This window comes from Mobula birostris, chromosome 19 (assembly GCF_030028105.1).
Source record: "Mobula birostris isolate sMobBir1 chromosome 19, sMobBir1.hap1, whole genome shotgun sequence".
Lineage (NCBI taxonomy): Eukaryota > Metazoa > Chordata > Chondrichthyes > Myliobatiformes > Myliobatidae > Mobula > Mobula birostris.
The window spans coordinates 60872274-60892863 of NC_092388.1; the positions used below are offsets into that span (position 1 = coordinate 60872274).

The following is a 20590-nucleotide window of genomic DNA, read 5'->3' on the forward strand; positions in this document are numbered from 1 at the left end:
TTCCGTCTGGGTAGCCTCCAACCTGATGGCATGAACGTTGACTTCTCAAACTTCTGCTAATGCCCCACCTCCCCCTCGTACCCCATCTGTTAATTATTGATTTATATACACACATTCTTTTTCTCTCTCCTTTTTCTCCCTCTGTCCCTCTCACTATACCCCTTGCCCATCCTCTGGGCTTACCCCCTCCACCTTTTCTTTCTCCCTAGGCCTCCTGTCCCATGATCCTCTCATATCCCTTTTGCCAATCAACTGTCCAGCTCTTGACTCCATCCCTCCCCCTCCTGTCTTCTCCTATCATTTCAGATCTCCCCCTCCCCATCTCAAATCTCTTACTAGCTCTTCTTTCAGTTAGTCCTGACGAAGGGTCTCGGCCTGAAACGTCGAGTGTACTTCTTCCTAGAGATGCTGCCTGGCCTGCTGCGTTCACCAGCAACTTTTATGTGTGGAACATGATTAGTGTTTAGGGCTACATGCAATGTATTGTGCTCTTAGTTTGCTGTGACAATTATGATATGGTTGATATTCCATTTTCTGGACTCCCATTTCCCCATAGTTCTGTGCTAAATTGAAGGGTTAGCTGGTGGACAGCATATTTTGCTTTAGTTGGAATATTTAAATTTTAACTTGAGTATTGGAGATTCCTTGATTAATAGGTTCATAAGGCTGGTAATTTTACTGTTTGAGGTTATGCTGTTCAAATGGAATTTGACAGCTAACAAATTTTCGTTAAAACTTATGCCTTGATATTTCTGTTCAGTTTCCAAAGGCATTTGCAGCCAGCCTGCTTGATTATATCGGCTCACAAGCACAATATCTACACACACTGATGGCCATCACACAGACTGGGAAAGTGGAATCTGATCAACATGAAGAAAGACTAAGGCGTGCTGAAATGGCTTTGGAAGCGCTGCGTAATGTCATCAAAAACAATCCAGGTTAGTGTAGTTTGAGATTTTAATGTAGAGTGCCATATTATAAAAGTAAGATCAAATGTTCTCTTTTGAGCATGATAACCAGGCAAGGATGCATTTACCTTTTACGTTGATGTATTGTGGCTAACATGGCTCTTATACCCTCAAAATTACATGGACTGTTTCTTGTGGAGCTGGTATATAGATGAATAGGTGAGCAGCAGCATGGCACTTATAGGATAATTCACTTTGATATAAAACAGTAGTGTATGATGTCAAACTGAAGCATGAGCACCTCTGACCTTTGTTACAGTCTGAAAGTCAGCATGCAGCTAAAGCAAACAATAGTTGATGAAGGGCCTCGGCCTGAAACATCGACTGCTTACTCCTTTCTATGAATGCTGCCTGGCCAGTTGAGTTCCTCCAGCATCTAGAAACTTCTTGTGGTCCTGCTTAAAGGGTTTGAAATAAAGGTTCAAAAGGCTTTCCAGACACGAGGAAGAACCTGTTATGTCCTAGAGTGCATCAGAATGAGAGCTGATCCCATTGAGATAAAAAGCAGCAACTCACAGCAGAGTTTTTTTTTTTGGGAGCTTTGACCGGCGACCAATCAGCGTTTGGGATTGATTAGCAAGAGTAACTTAAAGGCAGGTAGGGGCAAGCAGAGTGGCCATCATTAGAGTGGTCAGTCAGAGTAGTGATTTTGAAACTTTAGCTTTTCGAGGCTTCAATCAGAGATGGCAAAAAAGGAAAGCTGTAGATAGAATTTCCCCCTCACCCCCCCCCCTTTATATTTGCTCAGTTAGAACAGTAGATTTGCCTGGCAGGATAGTGGAATACTACTTTTGCAGGATATGGGAAGGCAGGGAGACCTCTCGTGTCCCTGATGACTACAACTGTGAGAAGTGCATCCAGCTGCAGATTCTAACAATCTGCGTTAAGGTATTGGAGCTGGAACTGGATGAACTCTGGGTCATTCGGAGGCTGAAGGGGTGATAGATAAGACATATGGAAAGGTAGTTACACCCAAGGTGCAGGAAACTGGGTGACATTCAGGAAAGGGAAAGGAGTTAAGGAAGCAGAGCAGAATATCCCTGTGGCCATCCCTCTAAACACTTCGGATACTGTTGACCTAGCAGAGCAAAGTCACAGCAATAGAGTATCTGGCTTTGTGACTCAAGGGTGGGAAGGGGCACACTGTGGTGATAGGGGATTCATTAGTTAGGGGAACAGAAAGGTTCTATGGGTGAGAACAAGACTCTTGGATGGTGTGTTGCCTCCTGGGTATCAGAGTCCGGCACTTCTCAGATTGAGTCCTCAGCATTCTTAAGTGGGAGGGTGAACAGTCAAAGGTTGTGGTCCATGACATGGATAGAACATGTGTTGAAGTTCTGCATGGGGAGTTGAGGGAATTTGGTGATAAGTTTAAAGGCCAGGACCTCCATGTTGTGATCTTACGATTAGTACCCATGCCACGTGCTAGTGAGGCCAGAACTAGGAAGGTTATACAGTTTAACACGTGGCTAAGGAGTTGGTGTAAGAGAATTTTTGCATAAGATTTTTGGATCATTGGGCTCTCTTCCAGGGAAGGTGAGACCAGTGCAGAAGAAACACTTTGGATCTGGACTGGAGGGGGACTAATATCCTAGTGAGAAGATTTGCTAAATGCTAGAGTTTCAGGGGAATGGGAACCAGAGTGCCTGAACAGTTAGCGGAGAGGTTATGGAGACAGATGTTGGTAAGACCTCAGACAAAATCAGGAATCGACAGGTGCAAACCTAATGTCCTGAGCTGTGCATATTTCAATGCAAGAAATATCGTAGGAAAGGTGAATGAGCTCAGCAAGGATCAACACCTGGAATTATGATATTGTAGCCATTAGTGAGACTTGGATGGAGGAGGGGCAGGACTGGCAGCTTAGTATTCTGGGGTTGCGTTGTTTTTGACATGACAGAGCAGGAGGGATTGAAAGAGGAGGGTGGCATTGCTAGTCATGGAAAATGACACGGCATTGCTCAATCAGGACAGACTGGAGAACTTGACTACTGAGGCATTATGGGTAGAACTGAGAAATTAAGGTATGGCCACGTTAATTGGGCTATGTTACAGGTCACCCAATAGTCCTGGGATTTAGAGGGACAAAGTTGTAATGGGATCACAAACTGTTGCAAGTATCATACGGTTGTTATAGTAGGTGATTTTAATTTTCCACATATTGACTGGGATCCCATGCCGTAAAAGGACTAGCTGGGATAGAGTTTGTCAAATAAGTATATTCAGGAAAGTTTCCTTCATCAGTACATAAAATCCAACAAGAGAGCATGTGATATTGGATCTGCTATTAGGCAATGAGACAGGGCAGGTGGCAGAAGTCTGTGTAGGGGAACACTTTGCACCTAGTGAACACAATGCCATTAGTTTCAAAGTAAATATGCAAAAAGATGGGTCTGGTCTACGGGTTAAGATTCTAAATTGAACAAAGACCAATTTTGATGGTATTAGAAAAGATCTGGCAAGTGTGTTTTGGGACTGTTTTCTGTAAGTGTGTACTTGGTAAGTGGGAAACCTTCAAAAGTGAAGTTTTGAGAGTATAGAGCTTGTCAAAATAAAAGGTAAAGATGGCAAGTGTAGGGGACTTTGATTTTCAAGAGATATTGAAGCCCTGTTTAAGAGAAAAAAGGTGCTTATGGAATAAAAGAAATGCAAGAGAACACTTAAGAAAGAAATCAGAGGGCTAAAAGAAGGGTTGGGGTTCCCTAGAAAACAAGGTGAAGGCAAATCCTAAGGGACTCTACAGATATGTTAAAAGCAAAATGATTGCAAGGGACAAAAGTGGTCCTCTGCAAGATCACAATGGGTAATCCATGTGTGGAGCCAAAGCAGATGGATGAGATCTTAAAACTTCTGCATCTCTATTTACTCGGGAGAAGGGCAGATAATCTATAGAAGTGAGGCAAAGTGGCATCAATTTCATGCACCCCCTATAGATTACAGAGGAGATGTTTGCTGTCCTGAGGCAAAACAGGGTAGATAAATCCTCAGGGCCTGACAAGGTGTTCCCTTGGACCCCCCGAGAGACAAGAGCAGAAATTGCTGAGAAGGTACCAGAGGACTGGAGGAGAGCTAATGTTGTTCTACTCTAAACGTAAACCAGAAAATTATAAGCTGGTGAGTCTGACACCAGTTGTTGAAAAGTTATTGGAAGGTATTCCAAGGGACTGGATATGAGTATTTGGATAGACAGGGACTGACTAGGGATAGATAGTCAGCATGGCTTTGTGCATGGTAGGTCATGTCTAACCAATCTTGGAGTTTTTCGAGGAAGTTACCAGGAAAGTGGATGAAGGCAAGGCAGTGGATGACTTTAGGAAGGCATTTGACAAGGTCCTGCATGGGAGGCTTGTCAAGAAGTTCCAGTCTCTCAGCATTCAAGATTAGGTAGTAAATTGGATTAGATATGGGCTTTGTGGGAGAAGCCAGAGAGTGGTAGTAGATGGTTGCCTGTCTGACTGGAGGCCTGTGACTAGTGGAGTACTGTTGGGATCGGTGTTGGGTCCATTGTTGTTTGTCATCTATGTCAATGATGTGGTTAACTGGATTAGCAAATTTGCGGATGATACCAAGATTGGGGGTGTAATGGATAGAGAGGAAGGCTATCATGGCTTGTAGAGGGATCTGCATCAGCTGGAAAAATGGGCCGCAAAATTGCAGATGGAATTTAATGCAGGCAAGTGAGAGGTTTTGCACTTTGGTAGGACTAACCAAGGTAGGTCTTGCGCAAGGTGGGCACTAAGGAGTGTGGTAGAACAAAAGGATATGGGAATACAGTTCCATAATTTATTGAAAGTAGCATCACAGGTAGCTAGAGTCATTTTTTAAAAAAAAAAGCTTTTGGCACATTGGCCTTTGTAAATCAATGTATTGAGTACATGACATGGTGTTATGTTGAAGTTGTGCAAGACAATGGTGAGACCTAATTTGGAGTATTGTGTGCAGTTTTGGTCACCTACACACAGGAAAGATGTAACTAAAGTTGAAAGAGTACATAGAAAATTTACAAGGATGTTGCCGGGTCTGGAGGACCTGAGGTGTAAGGAAAGATTGAATAGGTTAGGACTGTGTTCCTTAGAACAGAGAAGATTAAGAAGATATTTGATGGAGGTTTACAAAATTGAGGGATATAGATAGGGTAAATGCAAGTAGGCTTTTTTTCACTGAGGTTGGCTGGAACTACAACCAGAGGTCATGGGTTAAGGGTGAAAGGTGAGAAGTTTGTAAAGGTGAGAAGTTGTAAGGGTGGAGTGAGTTGCCAGCATATATGGTGCATGTAAGATCGATTTCAATGTTTAAGAGAAGTTTGGATAGGTACAGCGATGGAAAGGGTATGGAGGGCTATGGTCCCGATGCAGCTTGCTGGGAGTAGGCAGTTTAAATGGTTTGGCAGGGACTAGATGAGCCGAAGAGACTGTTTCTATGCTATACTACTCTGTGACTCTATGAAACAAAGTCATGAATTTTGCATGTTAGGTCAGGGGATAGTAGAGGGCATTGATACGAAGGATCAGTCAAATTGATTGGCCTGTTCATTATGTGGGAGCAAAGATTTGTCTGTGTGCACAAACTCAGCTAGATTAGATACCTCTACAAAGCAAAGCTTCCCTTCAAGTTTCCTTTTGTTTTAAAAAAGAGCACCAGCCTTTCTACTTAAAATATTCCATACATTGAAAGTGCATTGCCTTTTGGAAATGGATCCTATCCTATCCATTTCCAGCAATGCCTATTAATGACAAGTGCATCAAACTTGTATGTAGTTAGTACTGGAAAATGATGCTTTCATTTTTGCTGAGAATTTTATCTCAAATATTATCCATAAAATTGTCTTTTTGTAGAGCAATTTTACAAACATAGTTTCTAAACATTTATTTAAAGTTTGCTCATCTCCGCTAGGAGTGATTGTCCTGATGATTCACCATTTTTGAGAGAATGTCTCTCTGTGGGTGAATTCAAGAGTGGTAGTGGGGGTTGCTTGGACTATGTTAAGTGACAAACAATTGGGTGAAGGAACTTGGTGTGTGGAACAACATTTTTGAGGGGCATGGGGGGAAAAAGAAATATGGGTTGAAATGCTATGTCCAGTTTAAGTTCAGGTTTAATTGTCATTCAACATACACATGAACACTTCCAAATGAAACAGCATTCCTCTGGCGCCAAGGTGCAAAACGCAGAAGCAACAGTCACACACAGCACATAATTACGATAACAGAAAAACATTGTTACAAAATACTTTAAATAATATAGCGCAAGTCCCTGAGTGTCATGGCATGTGAATCGATGGTGTGTGGATGTTGTCATGGAGCCATGTTTCTGAGAACAAGTCCGTAACTTGTTCCCTCACACTTGACGCACACACACACTTTGACCCACTTTGTGTCTTCATTATATTAAGTTCCATTATGGCAATGCATTTTCTGTTCAGTTTGTTTTTGAGCTCCAGTTTACAGGTCTTCATTGTGAGTTTTGTTTCAGGTGCTGAAATGGAATGCTTTGGTCATTTTAAATTGATCTTTTCTCTTTTGCGGGTTCATGGAGCTGGACAGGTCCAACAGCTTGCATTGGAGGTAAGATGTGGACTTCTTACTGTTTAAGGCATCTTTACAGCCTAATTTTCCTTTTTGCCCTTTTACCCTGAGTAATAATGCATGATTGCCCAAGCGTATAACGCGCAAGGCACATGAAGAAGAAGAATGATGCATTGCAACCCCAAAGTGAACTTCATTGTGAGAAATTGGTGTCACGGCTATTGACTTGAAGCACGTGAGAACTACATTCCACACTGTCATTGTGTGCATTGTGTAATAGGGTTTCAACTGTGTGAATCAGTTTTGGGTGCAATGAGGTTAAAGTTGTACAGCATGGAAAAAGGCCATTCAGCCCACCATGTCCATGCTGACCAGTGGCCGTGCTTCTATATTAATCCTATCTTCACTGCCCAGGCAATTTATATTATTTAGAGACGTATAAATACTGTTAGTAATTCCATCTCCACCACTCATTTTGGGCAATATTCCAGATGCTTACCAGTCCCTGGATGAAAAGCTTCCCTTTCAATTCCTTGTCCTTTGTTTTAAATCTATGACCTTTGTTTTTTTTGGAAATTAAACATTATAATAACAAGAAAGTCTGCAAATGCTGGAAATCCAAAGCAACACAGACAATGCTGGAGGAACTCATCAGGTCAGGCAGCATCTATGGGAATGAATAGACAGTTTATATTTCAGGCTGAGACTCTTCATCAGGACTGAGGGGGAAGGGGTAAAATGCTAGAATAAAAAGGTGTGGTGAGTGGAAAGGGGCTAGATGGAAGGTGATGGTTGAAGCCAGGTGGGTGGCAAATGTCAAGGGCCGGAGAAGGAAGAATGTTATGGGAGTAGCGAGTAGAGCACATAAGGGAGGGGGACCCGGAGGAAGTAATAGGCTGGTGACTAAGAATAATTTGCCTTTGACTGTGTAGGGTGCTCTTCGGGAACATTTTACTTTGTTCGTTCTCTTCAGGATTGTCTTTCCTTAAAGAAGCAATAGCTTTCTATGTTTATACAAATTCAATGCATTGATGTGTAACCTGAAAGAGTATTTAATAGTATTGACTTGGTGGAAGTGACGGTTTTGAAAATTAGTGGTAATACATTTGATTTTTATATTTGAAAGGGTGCCTTTCATTTTAGAAAAAACATTGGATGCCATTAAACTTCTGGTGTTTGTCAGTGTTGGGCCAGTAATCATGCTTTACAGATATTGCAGTTTAGAAGTAGGCAGTGCAGCATTTATGCTGGGGCACCACTTTGTGTTGTACTGAAAATAATGTACAGTTTAACAGAGATAATAGATCTACCTTGTGGAAAAGCCTTGGTATTTTTAGTACATGTGGATACTTCAATAATTTTGGTGATTTACAAAACTGATGATGAAAGCTGTACAGCGTGATTATTGACTCAACACGGTGTACCTGGATTTGCCTGGTGGCCGCTGATGGAGTAACAGCTCTCTGCTGGTGCTCCTAACTTACTTTTGTCTCCAACCTTTTGAAATACTACTGTTAGATGGGTTATTATATTACTATGACTACCAAATCAGCTTTGGAAGCTATTACGGGCTCAATTCAAAAGCTTACTGAGGAGTTTCAACAGTTTAGAAAAGAAGCATCAGCTGATTCGCAACAAATCAGCGCTGAAATTAAACAAATAGGTACGAAATTAGACGATATTCAAGCAACTCTAACCGAGCATGATAAGGAGATAAAGGAACATGAAGAGGTTATTATTATTACTGGACAAGAGAATGGATGATTTGCAAAAGCTGTATGAAAACAATCCAAGTCCAACGAAATAATGAGACAGAAGATTATTCATTTGGAAAACAGAAGTAGGAGAAACAACTTACGAATCTTGGGACTTAAAGAGCAAACGGAAGGAGATAATCCTAAAGAATTCTTTGCAAACCTTTTCATGGAATTATTCCGATATTATAAAGTCTGTGCCTTTGATCATGCTCACAGATCACCTATCTACGGATTGACTTCAAAATCAAAACCAAGATCAGTCATTATATGTTTCCGTGAATTTCAAAGAAAGGACCATCTGATTCGTGATGCCCATGGAAAAGGTATGATCGACTACCAAGGTCAGAAGATTCATATTGTTGAAGATTTTTCATCGGAAGTTATGGCAGAGCTATACAGCCAAAATTTTAACCCTTCTCTTTGTTGTCCGGCTCGACTGAGAATCACAATGAAAGGTGGATCATTTAAATGGTTTTGTACGAAGGAGCAGGCGCAAGAATTTTTAGACTCAAAAAATGACTGTATACATATATTGAATAGATTAAAAGTCTTGCAAAAACATGAATACTATATATTAAAATGACTGTTTAATATTTTTCAGTATGAATAATTGCTCTTTCTGTTCGATAAACCTGCCTAAGCTTGTTTTTTTTTTAACTGTATATTATTTAGTCTTGGTTGGAACAGTAAATAATCTGGAATTCTTTGGAGCGGTTCCAACAGGCTTTCTAAGGGGATGTTTTCAGTGGGAGTAGATAGCGGTTGTTCTTTGACCAATTTTCTCTATTTGGGAGGAGGGAGGGGGATGGGGGGTTCTTTTCCTGAAGCTGATCTGGGAATCTAGTCAATTCTGTTCTAATATATCTCAAGGTTTATTATTTGGGTTTAATATACATTTCTCTGATTGCTACTTTAACCTTTCTTATAAATGGTTTTAAAATGGATCGAAGTATTAACCTACTTAGTTTTAACGTGAAAGGGTTAAATCACCCCATGAAAAGAAATAAGATTTTTGCCTATATTATAAAACTTAAGGTACCAATTGTTTTTCTTCAAGAAACCCATGTACGTAAGTGTGACAATTCACGCCTTTTTAATCGATGCAGGGAATCTCATTTCCATTCCTCATTTCATGCCAAAGCCAGAGGAGTTTCAATCCTTATGGTTTGTAAAATTCCCTTTGTTCAAAATAAAGTAATTTCGGATACTAATGGGCGTTTTGTTATACTATCAGGGAAACTAAATTACAAACTAATGGTATTTGCTAATGTGTATGCTCTGGATCTCTGGATATAGAAGACCCAGGTTTCTTTGAGCGTTTTTTATTCATTTTTGCCAGATCTAAATCTGTACTCATTGGTGATGGGTGGAGACTTTAATTGTTCCTTAGATCTAGCTTTAGGTCGTTCATCTTCTAAACTAATGATACTAAATAAATCAGCTGTGTTTATCAAATCTTTTTTAATGAAATGTGGTATTTTTGATGCTTGGCATTTTTTTTCATCCAGTAGACACTCCTGTGAGGAGTGGCGCGTCACAGTCTCTCTCCTCTCTCCTCCTCTCTCCTCCTCTCTCCTCCTCTCTCCTCCTCTCTCCTCCTCTCTCCTCCCCCTCTCCCCCTCTCCCCCTCTCCCCCTCTCCCCCTCTCCCCCTCTCCCCCTCCCCCCCTCCCCCCCTCCCCCCCTCCCCCCCTCCCCCCCTCCCCCCCTCTCCCCCTCTCCCCCTCTCCCCTTCTCCGCCTTGTAACAAAAAAAAAAGGCCATGAAAAAGACATCATCACTGACGTGCAGATGCACATGCACAAACTCGCAGGCACACGCCAAAAAATAAAGAAATTACTGTCTCAGATCACGCTCCTGTGCTCCTATCTTTAAATCTCCCTGGTCTTCTTCAAACAAAGAGATTTTGGCGATTTAATTTAACTTTGCTATCTGATAAAGATTTTTGAAAGTTTATGCAGAGATATGTAACTTTTTTTTGAAGAGAATACGTTAGAGGAGACTTCTAGTCTTATCAGATGGGATGCCTTTAAAGCGTATATTAGAGGACAAATTATTTATTATACTGCAAGTATTAAGAAAAAAGCTAATAAAGAGAAAAGTGATTTAGCTAATCAGCTGAAACAATTAGACCTTGGTTCCAGAACCTGCCTTATATATAAGATGTGTTGAAACTAAAACTAAATATGATCTCCTTTTAACCTATCTAATTGAAACCCAACTCCTAAAAGATAAAAGTCAATTTTATATTCATGGAGATAAAACAGGCAAATTATTGGCTAATCAGATTAAAACCTTTATAGCTAAACAGCAGATTAAAGAGATGTACAATGCTAATGGTGATAGGACAACTGATTATTTAGAAATAAATGATACTTTTAGAGAGTTTTATTCTAACCTCTATAGTTCTGAATCTCCTAAAGATAACACTGTAATGAACAATTTTTTAGACCAACTAAACATTTCTAAAATTTCTGCCAACAACAGAAAGTTGTTGAAACAACCTGTTTCTTTTGAGGAAATTGTTGAGGCTGTGCGCTCATTACATTTGAGGAAAGCTTCAGGTCCAAATGGATTTTCTGGAGAGTTTTACAAGGTCTTTTCCTCATGGCTTATACCTCATTTATGTTCAGTATTTTTGGATTCATTCAAGTTGGGCAGACTCCCTCAATCTTTTCATGAGGCTTCCATTTTGCTTATCCTTAAAAAGAATAAGGATTCAACTGAATGCTCTTCTTATAGACCAATTTCTTTACTTAATGTTGATACTAAGATCCTATCTAAAGTTTTGGCCCATAGTATTGAAAGTATTTTACCATCTGTCATTTCCGATAACCAAACTGGATTTATCAAAAATTGATATTCTCACTTTAATATTCGTTATTAAATGTTATTTATTCTCCTTCTAACATGATATTGGAATGTGTGGTATCCCTAGATGCTGAGAAAGCTTTTGACAGAGTTGAATGGAATTATTTATTTAAAACTTCAGAAAAATTTAATTTTGGACCCATTTTCATTCAGTGGATTAAATTACTTTATTTTGCTCCTTCCGCTAGGGTTATCACTAATTCTCATAATTCCAAACTATTTAAGCTTCAATGTGGCGCTAGATAAGGCTGTCAATTGAGCCCTTTGCTTTTTGATCTGGCCTTAGAACCTTTAGCCATTGCCTTTTGAGAATCTAATGATATCACCGGTATTTTAAGGAGAGACACTATTCACAAAGTCTTGCTGTACGCTGATGATCTAATGTTGAGACTTCGTTACCCCATGCACTTTCTTTACTCTCCTGTTTTAGCCAGATCTCAGGTTATAAATTAAACCTACATAAAAGTGAACTTTTCCCTTTAAATAATTTGATACCAGCAAATTCTAACCAACCTTTTAAAATTATAAGAAAACAATTTACCTACTTAAGTGTAACAATTACTAAAAACTGTAAGTGTCTATTTAAAGAAAATTTTCTTACCCTTTTGAATCACATAAAAAGGATACTATCAAAATTTATATATCTTTTTCAAGCACTGCCTGTTTTTATTCCTAAATCTTCCTTTGATTCTCTATTATATTTTCTTATATATGGAAGAATAAGCGTTCTAGATTAAATAAAATTCACCTTCAGAAAGATAAAAAGAATAGAGGAATTATCCTTACAAAACTTTAGATTTTATTATTGAGCAGTTAATATAAGAAATCTTACATTTTGGTTCTAGTACATTGATCGTGAGGATTGCCCGATGTAAGGTTTTTTTTTAGAAGCTAACTCTGTTAATAAATTTTCTATTATTTCTCTTCTTGGATCCTCACTTCCTTTGTCTGAGTAAGTTAACTGATAATCTGGTAGTTAAACACACTATGAGAATTTGGATACAATTCCAAAAATACTTTGGCTTATGGAGATTTTCTCTCTCGAGTCCCATTTTTTCTAATTTTTTTTTAAACCCTCTATGATTGATGTGGCTTTTAAAGAATGGGATAGATTAGGTATTAAATGCTTTCGGGACTTGTTTGTAGAGGGAAGTCTCTTTTTGTTTGAACAACTCAACTAAATATAGTTTACCCAAAACATTTTTTTTCAGATACCTACAAATAGGAGATTTCTTACGGTCTCAAATAAATACTTTTCCTAAAAGTCCTGATAAGAATCTACTAGATGTAATTTTTAATTTGAAACCTTTTTATAATGGATCTATATCTAATATTTATAATATGCTGTTGAGAATGAGAAGTTTTCCTTCAGGTAAAATTAAAAATCTTTGGGAACAAGATTTACAGACTTCAATTTCTGAGGAAACTTGGAATCAAATTTTTAAATTGGTTAACACTTCATCGTTATGTGCCCGGCACACTCTCCTTCAATTTAAAGTGGTCCATAGGGCCCATATGACCAAGGATAAGCTGTCTCGTTTTTATTTAGATATATCTCCGTATTGTGATAAATGTAATAATGGAGAAGCTTCATTCATTCATATGTTTTGGACATGTCCAAGTCTTGGAAAATATTAGAAAGAAGTATTTCAAACTTTCTCGATACTTTTCAAAGTAAACTTTAAGCCTAATCCTTTTACGGCTTTATTTGGTATTGTTGGAGGAAAGAATATTATTTTGGACTCAACTGACTTGCACATTTTGGCTTTTGTTTCTGTTATGGCCAGAAGGATGCTCTTGCTTAAATGGAAAGATGCAGCCCCTCCTAGTCTCGCTCAATGGTTACGTGATGTGATGTCATGTTTAAATTTAGAGAAGATTCTAAGTTCAATCTCTGAATCTAGCCAAGACTTTCAAACATTGTGGGGACCTTTTTTGAATTATTTTCAAAACCTTTGATTTGCTGTTAAAGCACAGATGATTAATAATATTTTTTTCTGTTTTTTTTTCTTTACTAATCAGCTTTGGTCTTGGTAGTGGGTTAGATTTTTTTTATATAATAAAATTACTATATTTCAATGTTACGAATTAATTAATCGTATGAATATAGGGTAAGGAGTCTTTATATGCGATTTTAGTATAATGTATTGATATATTTTTTCTTGTACTCTGTATTCTTGTATGTAAAATAATAAAAATATTGGTAAGAACACAGTTCTTACCAATAAATCTCTCACCGAACGTCTAACTCCTAGACAGCAGTGGCCACAAAGTGGCCACAGAGTGAACCCAGAGTGGTCTTTCGCTGTAGCACATCAACTTCCATGTTTGACGTGCATTCAGAGATGTGTTACAAGAGTGGTGTGCAGAAGAGCAAATGGTTATTTGAGTCACTGACACCTTCCTGTCATCTTGAACCAGTCTGGCTATTTTCCTTTGATCTGTCATCAAGGTACTTTCACTCAAAGCTGCTACTTTGGTTGTCTTGTTTCTCACACCATTCTCTGTAAACTCCAGACTTTGGAGCGTGAAAATCCCAGGAGATCAGTTTCTGAGATACTCAGACCATCCTGCGTGGCACCAATAAATATTCCACAGTCGAAGTCACTTAGGTCATATTTCTTCCCCAGTCTGATATTTGATCTGAACAACAACTGAACCTCCAGACCATGTCTGATGCTTTTATTCATTAAGTTGCTGCCACGTGATTAGCTGAATAGATATTTGCATTAACAAACAGATGTACCTAATAAAGTGGCCATAAAGACTAGTTTTGAAGACAGTTAGAAATCTACTTTTATTATGAATGTCTGCACAAATTCAGTAGCTTGATTCCTAGTGTGATTGAAATTAGCCTATATAACCTGGAGTTGCAAGAAAAAGTGAATTTTTTTTTTACACCTTAGGTTGTGAACATAGTGACAGCTAATCAAGAATGTGTAAATAACATTGCTGAATCATTAGTCCTTTCGAATCTTCTGGTTCTACTGCATTCTTTGCCATCCAGTAAGTAAACCTTCAGTGTCAAAAGTGAAAGAATACAGTGGTGGGGGTGTTAAATGGATTCCTTAATTGCATTATAGGTTTATTTTGCAAGTAAGTTCTCTGGGTTGTGAAGTATTTAAATAGCCAGAATGGCTGATGTCTCATCTTGCTCAAAGTAAATTTATTAAAGTTTATATATGTCACCATATACAATCCTGATGCATTTTCTTGTGGGCATACTCAATATATCCAATAACCATAACCAAATCAAGGAAAGACTGCACCAATAGGGCAGACAACCATTGTACAAAAAACGACAAACTGTGCAAATAAAAAAGAAAGAAAATAATAACAAGTAAGCAATAAATATCAAGAACCTGAGATGAAGAGTCCTTGAAAGTGAGTCTATAGGTTGTGGGTGCAGTTCAGTGATGGGACAAGTGAAGTTGAGTGATGTTATCTCCTCTGGTTCAGGAACCTGTTGGTTGAGGGGTAATAACTGTTCCTGAACCGGGTGGTGTGGGTCCTGAGGCTCCTATACCAACTTCCTGATGGCAGCAGTGAGAAGAAAGCATGACCTAGGTGGTGGGGAGGTATCTGCTGTCCACCATTTCATGTAGATGTACTTAACAGCAGGGAGGGCTTTACCCGCGAGGAACTGGGCCGTTTCCACTACTTTTTCTGGAATGGAAAATTCTAGGGCATTGGTATTTCCATACCAGGCTGTGCTGCAGCCAGTCAATATATTCTCCACTACACATCTATAGAGATTAGTTAGTAATTGATGTCATACTGAATCATCACAAACTCAAGGAAGTAGAGGTGCTACAGTGCTTCCTTCGTAATTACACTTAAGTGTTGGGCCCACCACAGGTCATTGGAGATGATAACACTAAGGAATATAAAGTTACTGACCCCCTCTAACTCTGACCCCCAAAGAGGACTGGCTCTTGGACTTCCAGTTTCTGACCCCGGAAGTCAATATCATCTCCTTGGTCTTGCTGATATTGAGTAAGGCGTTGCTGTTTTGGCACCACTCAGCCAGATTTTCAGTCTCCCTACTACTTTCTGATTCATCACAACCTTTGATTTTGCCTATGACATGGTGTCATGAGCAAACTTAGATATGCTATTGGAGCTGTGCACAGCCACACAGTCACATGTGTAGAGCGAGAGGAGCAGGGGGCTAAGGGGTGGTGCACCGGTGCTGGTGAAGATTGTGGAGATATTGCCAGTCTGAACTGACTGGAGTCTGTAAGTGAGGAATTGGAAGATCCAATTGCACAAGGAAGTAATAAGACCAGGTTTTGAAGCTTATTGATTAGTTTTGAGGGGATGATAGGATTGAAAGCTGAGCTGTCATTGATGAAGAACATCCTGACCTATGCATCTTTGTAGTTCAAATAATTCAGGGTTAAGTGAAGAACTTCTGCTGTGGACCTGTTGTGCCAGTAGGCAAAGTGGAGCAGTTTCAGGTCGCTTCTCTTGTTCGCAGATTATAAGTTTTGCTGGCTTGGCCAGCATCCATTGCCCAACCCCACTTTGTCATGACATAGTGGCTTGCCAGGATGTTTCAGGGGGTGATGTTATGCTGTTTGCACGGGTTAAATATTGCCTTCAAAAATTGAGAGGAATCTGGTCTGTATTGATCATCGGTTATACCTGTAGAGAAATTAATGTTTTACAAGTACTCAATGCTGTCACAACTCAACGTTACATTAGAAGGATTTTTAAAAATCTAGTACAGTCCCTGAATTTTTTTAAATGCATACATTTTGAAAATTTTTACCAAAACACATGTAGGTTATTCAACATTGTGTTGATTGCCTGTTTGCATGGTGGAATAAATAATTCTGTTTCCATACAAGTGGGTTTACTCCTGTTTTATCTGAATATTCGGCCTACCAATATTCAATCTGCCTTCACTGTCCATTCTGCCCTGTCTGCCATTTTGAACCCCTACTGTCATTCCAAAGGGAGCATCAGAAAAATGATACCATTTCTTGGAACCTCAGCCGAATGCCTACATGTCTATCTGTCTGCAGTCTTGCTGTTCCCTCTTTGGATCCGTTGAACCCTTCCTATGGCACAGTTGTCTGGCTTCTTTATGAAAGATTTTGTTGTTGGGGTGGGGGAGTAATTACACTCAACTCTTGGCTGTTTCTCAATTCATCCTGAGTCCAAGCTAACATGTAGTTCAGGTGGAAACAGACCAAATTTTTTGTCTTTTCAGAGTTGAAATTATTGTAAATGAAATGTTTAGAAGAGAAATATTGGGGGAAAAAGTAACACACAAGAAATGGCACCAATAAACTAAGCTTGCCACTTTGTAATGCAGTTGGGGAGTCCAGATGCCAATAAGCAGAAAAGTGTTCTTGTTTTGAAACTTTATGGTGCTATAAAATTTCTATCTGCCTCTTAGGTCGTCAACTTGTCCTTGAAACACTCTATGCTTTGACGTCAAATACAAAGATCATAAAGGAAGCTATGGGGAAAGGTAAGATTCTTATTGACCAATTTTGTCTGAATGTATTATTGACATTAGGATTGTACAGTTGGACATAAATGTACTTTGCAAACAGTGTTTTGTTGCAAAAGAAATTGAGTGGATGCACAATATTATCAAACTTTGCTCTGAATTATCTCTAGCAGCAAACAATGTAATATGTTGTAAGCATCTTTGTAAGCAATTAGAAATTTTATTTATTAGAACATTTATTAGAAAATAATAAAACTGGGTTAGGATAACTTCAAATAGCCTAGAAAATTATAACTTAGTGTCTCCAAAGTCTTGAGGGTGCAGGATTATTGGGGCTTATTGTATTTGAAAAGTGTTGGTTTGCAAGTGAAGGAAGTGCTTGTTGTAAATATGGGAGTTGCTCTTGGAAATGAGGTAGAACAGAGGAATCTTTGTTCAATTTTGTATGCCAGGCATTAATGGTAAAACACTTTTGAATGAGATTAGCCTTTCTACCTTGGAGTTTAGACTGAGTGGTCATCTCATTAAGTGATAAGATTGAGGTGGATTAACATGGTCAATGCTGAGAGTCTGTTTGCTCTATCCTAAAATGATGTCCAAAGTGTTAGACTCTCTAGCTAAAGTTTGCCAGGAGACTGATATGAGAAATCGCTGAATAAAAGGTTGTTAAATCTTCAGAATTCCAAAATCCAAGGGCTGTCTGCAGGTGCTGAAATTTTTGGACATAAAATATATCAAAGATAAGATTTGGGTATCCAGTTAAGTGTGCTTGTATTGCAAAGTAGTCCTGACTTAAGGGGCTATGTAATTTTTCATATGAATATCAGCCAGTTTTAAAGGCATCTTTGGTCAACATATGTCTACATTCAAACATGAATATCATATGTTCATTAGAAGCATTTAATTATCCTCTGGTCAACTCCACTAAGAGTATTTTTTTTCTTTGAATTCAGTTAATACACACTTAATTTTCATCATTACAACTTGGCAATTATTTTGGATACATTTGAGAAGAGTAAACTAAAGTTGTCTACTGGTATCATCTTTAGGTGCCCTCATATATCTTCTAGACATGTTTTGTAATTCAACACATCCTCAGATTCGAGCCCAAACTGCAGAGCTCTTTGCCAAAATGATCACAGATAAGCTTGTTGGACCAAAGGTAAGTAATTGTTTACATTGAATCAAATGCTCTGTATATTACAAAAATAACCCATTCAGTGCAACTAATGGTACCTGTGTTTTTACTTCTGTTCCATCTCTTCCTCCAACTCCATTAACATTATCCTATTCCTTTCCTTCTTGTGCATATGCAGCCTCTTTAGATGCATGTTATTTTCCTTCACTATTTCCATTGGCAATTTTCAGTACACCAATTGCTTCCAAGCTCTCCTTTCAATTTGTATTTTTAGATTGAAGGTCTTCAGTTTTCCTTCTTTCACAAGTAGGCAGCACAGTGATACATCTAATAGGACTGGTGTGTCACTGTGCCAAAAATCCAAGTTCAGCTCTGACCTTGTATGCTGTCATTGTGAAGTTCACACATTTTCTCTGTGATCATATACAGTGCCTAGAAAAAGTATTCACCCCCACCCCCAGAAGTTTTCATATTTTATTGTCTTACAACATCGAATCATGGATTTAATCATGGATTAACAGTTGGGAGGAGGAGAAGATGGTGGCGCGACGCAGCGCACGCGGCCTCTCCAGTGATGAATATCTGTAATTTGTCAAGTAGGAGGCCGTGCACAATTCTGATTTGATGGAGGCAGACATGAGAGCATGGAGGAACATCTGGTGAAACTTCTGAAATGCCTGCTTGGCTGCCACTGTGAGATCTGAAATCTCCAGAGGGGAAGGCCCCGAATCCTCGGCTTTGCCTGTTGCCAGGGCCGGGGTCAAAGTGCTCGGTGTCAGGGCTGGTCGGAGGCTCAAAGTTTTAGGACGGACTCGGAGTCAGACTGTGGTCAGGTGCTTCCAGGATGCTGCATCAGCAAGTTTGCGGTGCTGGAAGCTCATGGCAGGGAGAGTTTCTTCCTTCTACCGTCTGTGTGAGATATTGGGGCTATCTTTTTTTTACCGTGTCCGTAGTCTGCTCTTATCCAATTACGGCATTGCTTTGCACTGTTGTAACTATATGTTATAATTATGTGGTTTTTGTCAGTTTTAGTCTTGGTCTGTCTTGTGTTTCTGTGATATCATACCGGAGGAACATTGTATAATTTTCTAAATGACAATAAACGAGGACTGAGTGTCCTCATAATCTAATCTAATTTGGCTTTTTTGACAAAGACCGCCGAAGTGAAAACAGATCTGTACAAAGTGATTTAAATTAATTACAAATATAAAACACAAAATGATTGCATTAAGTATTCACCCCCGCCCTTAAATATGGCACACCAAATCATCACGGGTGCAGCCAAATGGTATTAGAAATCACATAATTAGTTAAATGGAGACCAGTATGCAGTCCAGTTGATTCAGTTGATTGTAGTAAAAATACACCTGTATCTGGAAGGTCCAGGGGCTGGTGAGTCAGTATCCTGGCAAAAACTACACCATGAAGACAAAATAACAATCCAAGCAACTCTGCCAAAAAAAAAAAAAAGTTTTTGAAAAGCACAAGTCGGGAAATGGATACAAGAAAATTTCCAAGTCACTGAATATCCCTTGGAGTACAGTTAAGGCAATCATCAAGAAATGGGAAGAGTATGACACAGCTTGGAGCAGACTGTCCCCAAAAATGTGTGACCGTGCATGAAAGGGACTAGTGAGGGAGGCCACCAAGAGACCCATGACAACTCTGAAGGAGTTGCAAGCTTCATGGTTGAGGTGGGAGAGACTGTGCATGCAATAACTTTTGCCCAGGCGCTTCCCCTGTAACAGCTTTATGGGAGAGTAGAAAAGAGAAAGCCACTGTTGGCGGGGGGGGGAAGATCTCACATGAAATCTCATGAGTTTGCCAGAAGATGTGGGAGACTCTGAAATCAGCTGGAAGAAGGTTCTATAGTCTGATGAAAGCAAAATTGAGCTTTTTGGCCATCAGACAAAATGCCATGTTTGGCGTAAGCCAAACACCACACTTCATCAAAAACACACCATCCCTACTGCGAAGCATGGTGGTGGCTGCATCATGCTTTGGGGATGTTTCACCGCAGCAGGCACTGGAAGGCTTGTGAAGGCAGTGAGTAAGTGAATGCAGCAAAATACAGGGGAATCCTGGAGGAAAACCTGATGCAGTCTGCAAGAGAATTGTGACTTGGGAGAAGATTTGTTTTCCAGCAAGACAATGACCCCAAGCATAAAGCCAAAGCTATGCAGGAATGACATTAAAAACAACAAAGTTAATGTCCTGGAGTGTCCAAGTCAGAGTTCAGACCTCAATCCAACTGAGAACTTGTGGCTGGACTTCAAAAGTGTTGTTAACTTACAATCCCCATGCAATCTGACAGAACTTGAGCAATTTTGTAAAGAAGAGTGGGGAAAAATTGCAATGTCCAGATGTACAAAGCTGATAAAAACCTATCCACACAGACTCAAGGCTGTAATTGCTACCAAAACTGCTTTTACTAAATACTGACTACTTATACAATCAATTATTTTGTGTTTTATATTTTTAATTAATTTAGATCACTCTGTAGAGATCTGTTTTACTTTGACTCAAGAGTCTTTTTCTGTTGATCAGTGTTAAAAAAGCCAAATTAAATCCACTGTGATTCAATGTTGCAAAACAAAGCATGAAACTTGTGGGGGTGGGGGGGGTGAATACTTTTTATAGGCACTGTATCTTCCCCTGGGTTTCCTCGTACCAGATTTACAAATTGATTGGCTGCTTGAAGTTGCCACTAATGTGTTAGTGAGTGGTAGAACTTGAGGCAGCTAATTAGAATGTGAGAAAAGTAGAATGAAAATGAGATTAACATATGATTGGGGTAAATAGGTAGTTGATGGTCAGTGTGGAACTGGTGGACCTAAAGGCCTATTTTGTCCTTTATTTATCTGACCT

General features: G+C 39.3%; 1 protein-coding gene across 5 annotated transcripts in view; it reads left to right on the plus strand.

Moving 5' to 3' along the window:
- Positions 1-20590, plus strand: part of LOC140212638 (dnaJ homolog subfamily C member 13) — a 166457-nt gene that overhangs the window by 122535 nt on the left and 23332 nt on the right. For all 5 annotated transcript variants that reach the window (XM_072283701.1, XM_072283697.1, XM_072283699.1 and 2 more), the window contains 5 exons: positions 761-938; positions 6441-6532; positions 14027-14126; positions 16528-16602; positions 17634-17746. In XM_072283701.1, coding sequence (XP_072139802.1) covers positions 761-938; positions 6441-6532; positions 14027-14126; positions 16528-16602; positions 17634-17746 — 558 coding nt within the window. The remainder of the gene's footprint in view (positions 1-760; positions 939-6440; positions 6533-14026; positions 14127-16527; positions 16603-17633; positions 17747-20590) is intronic.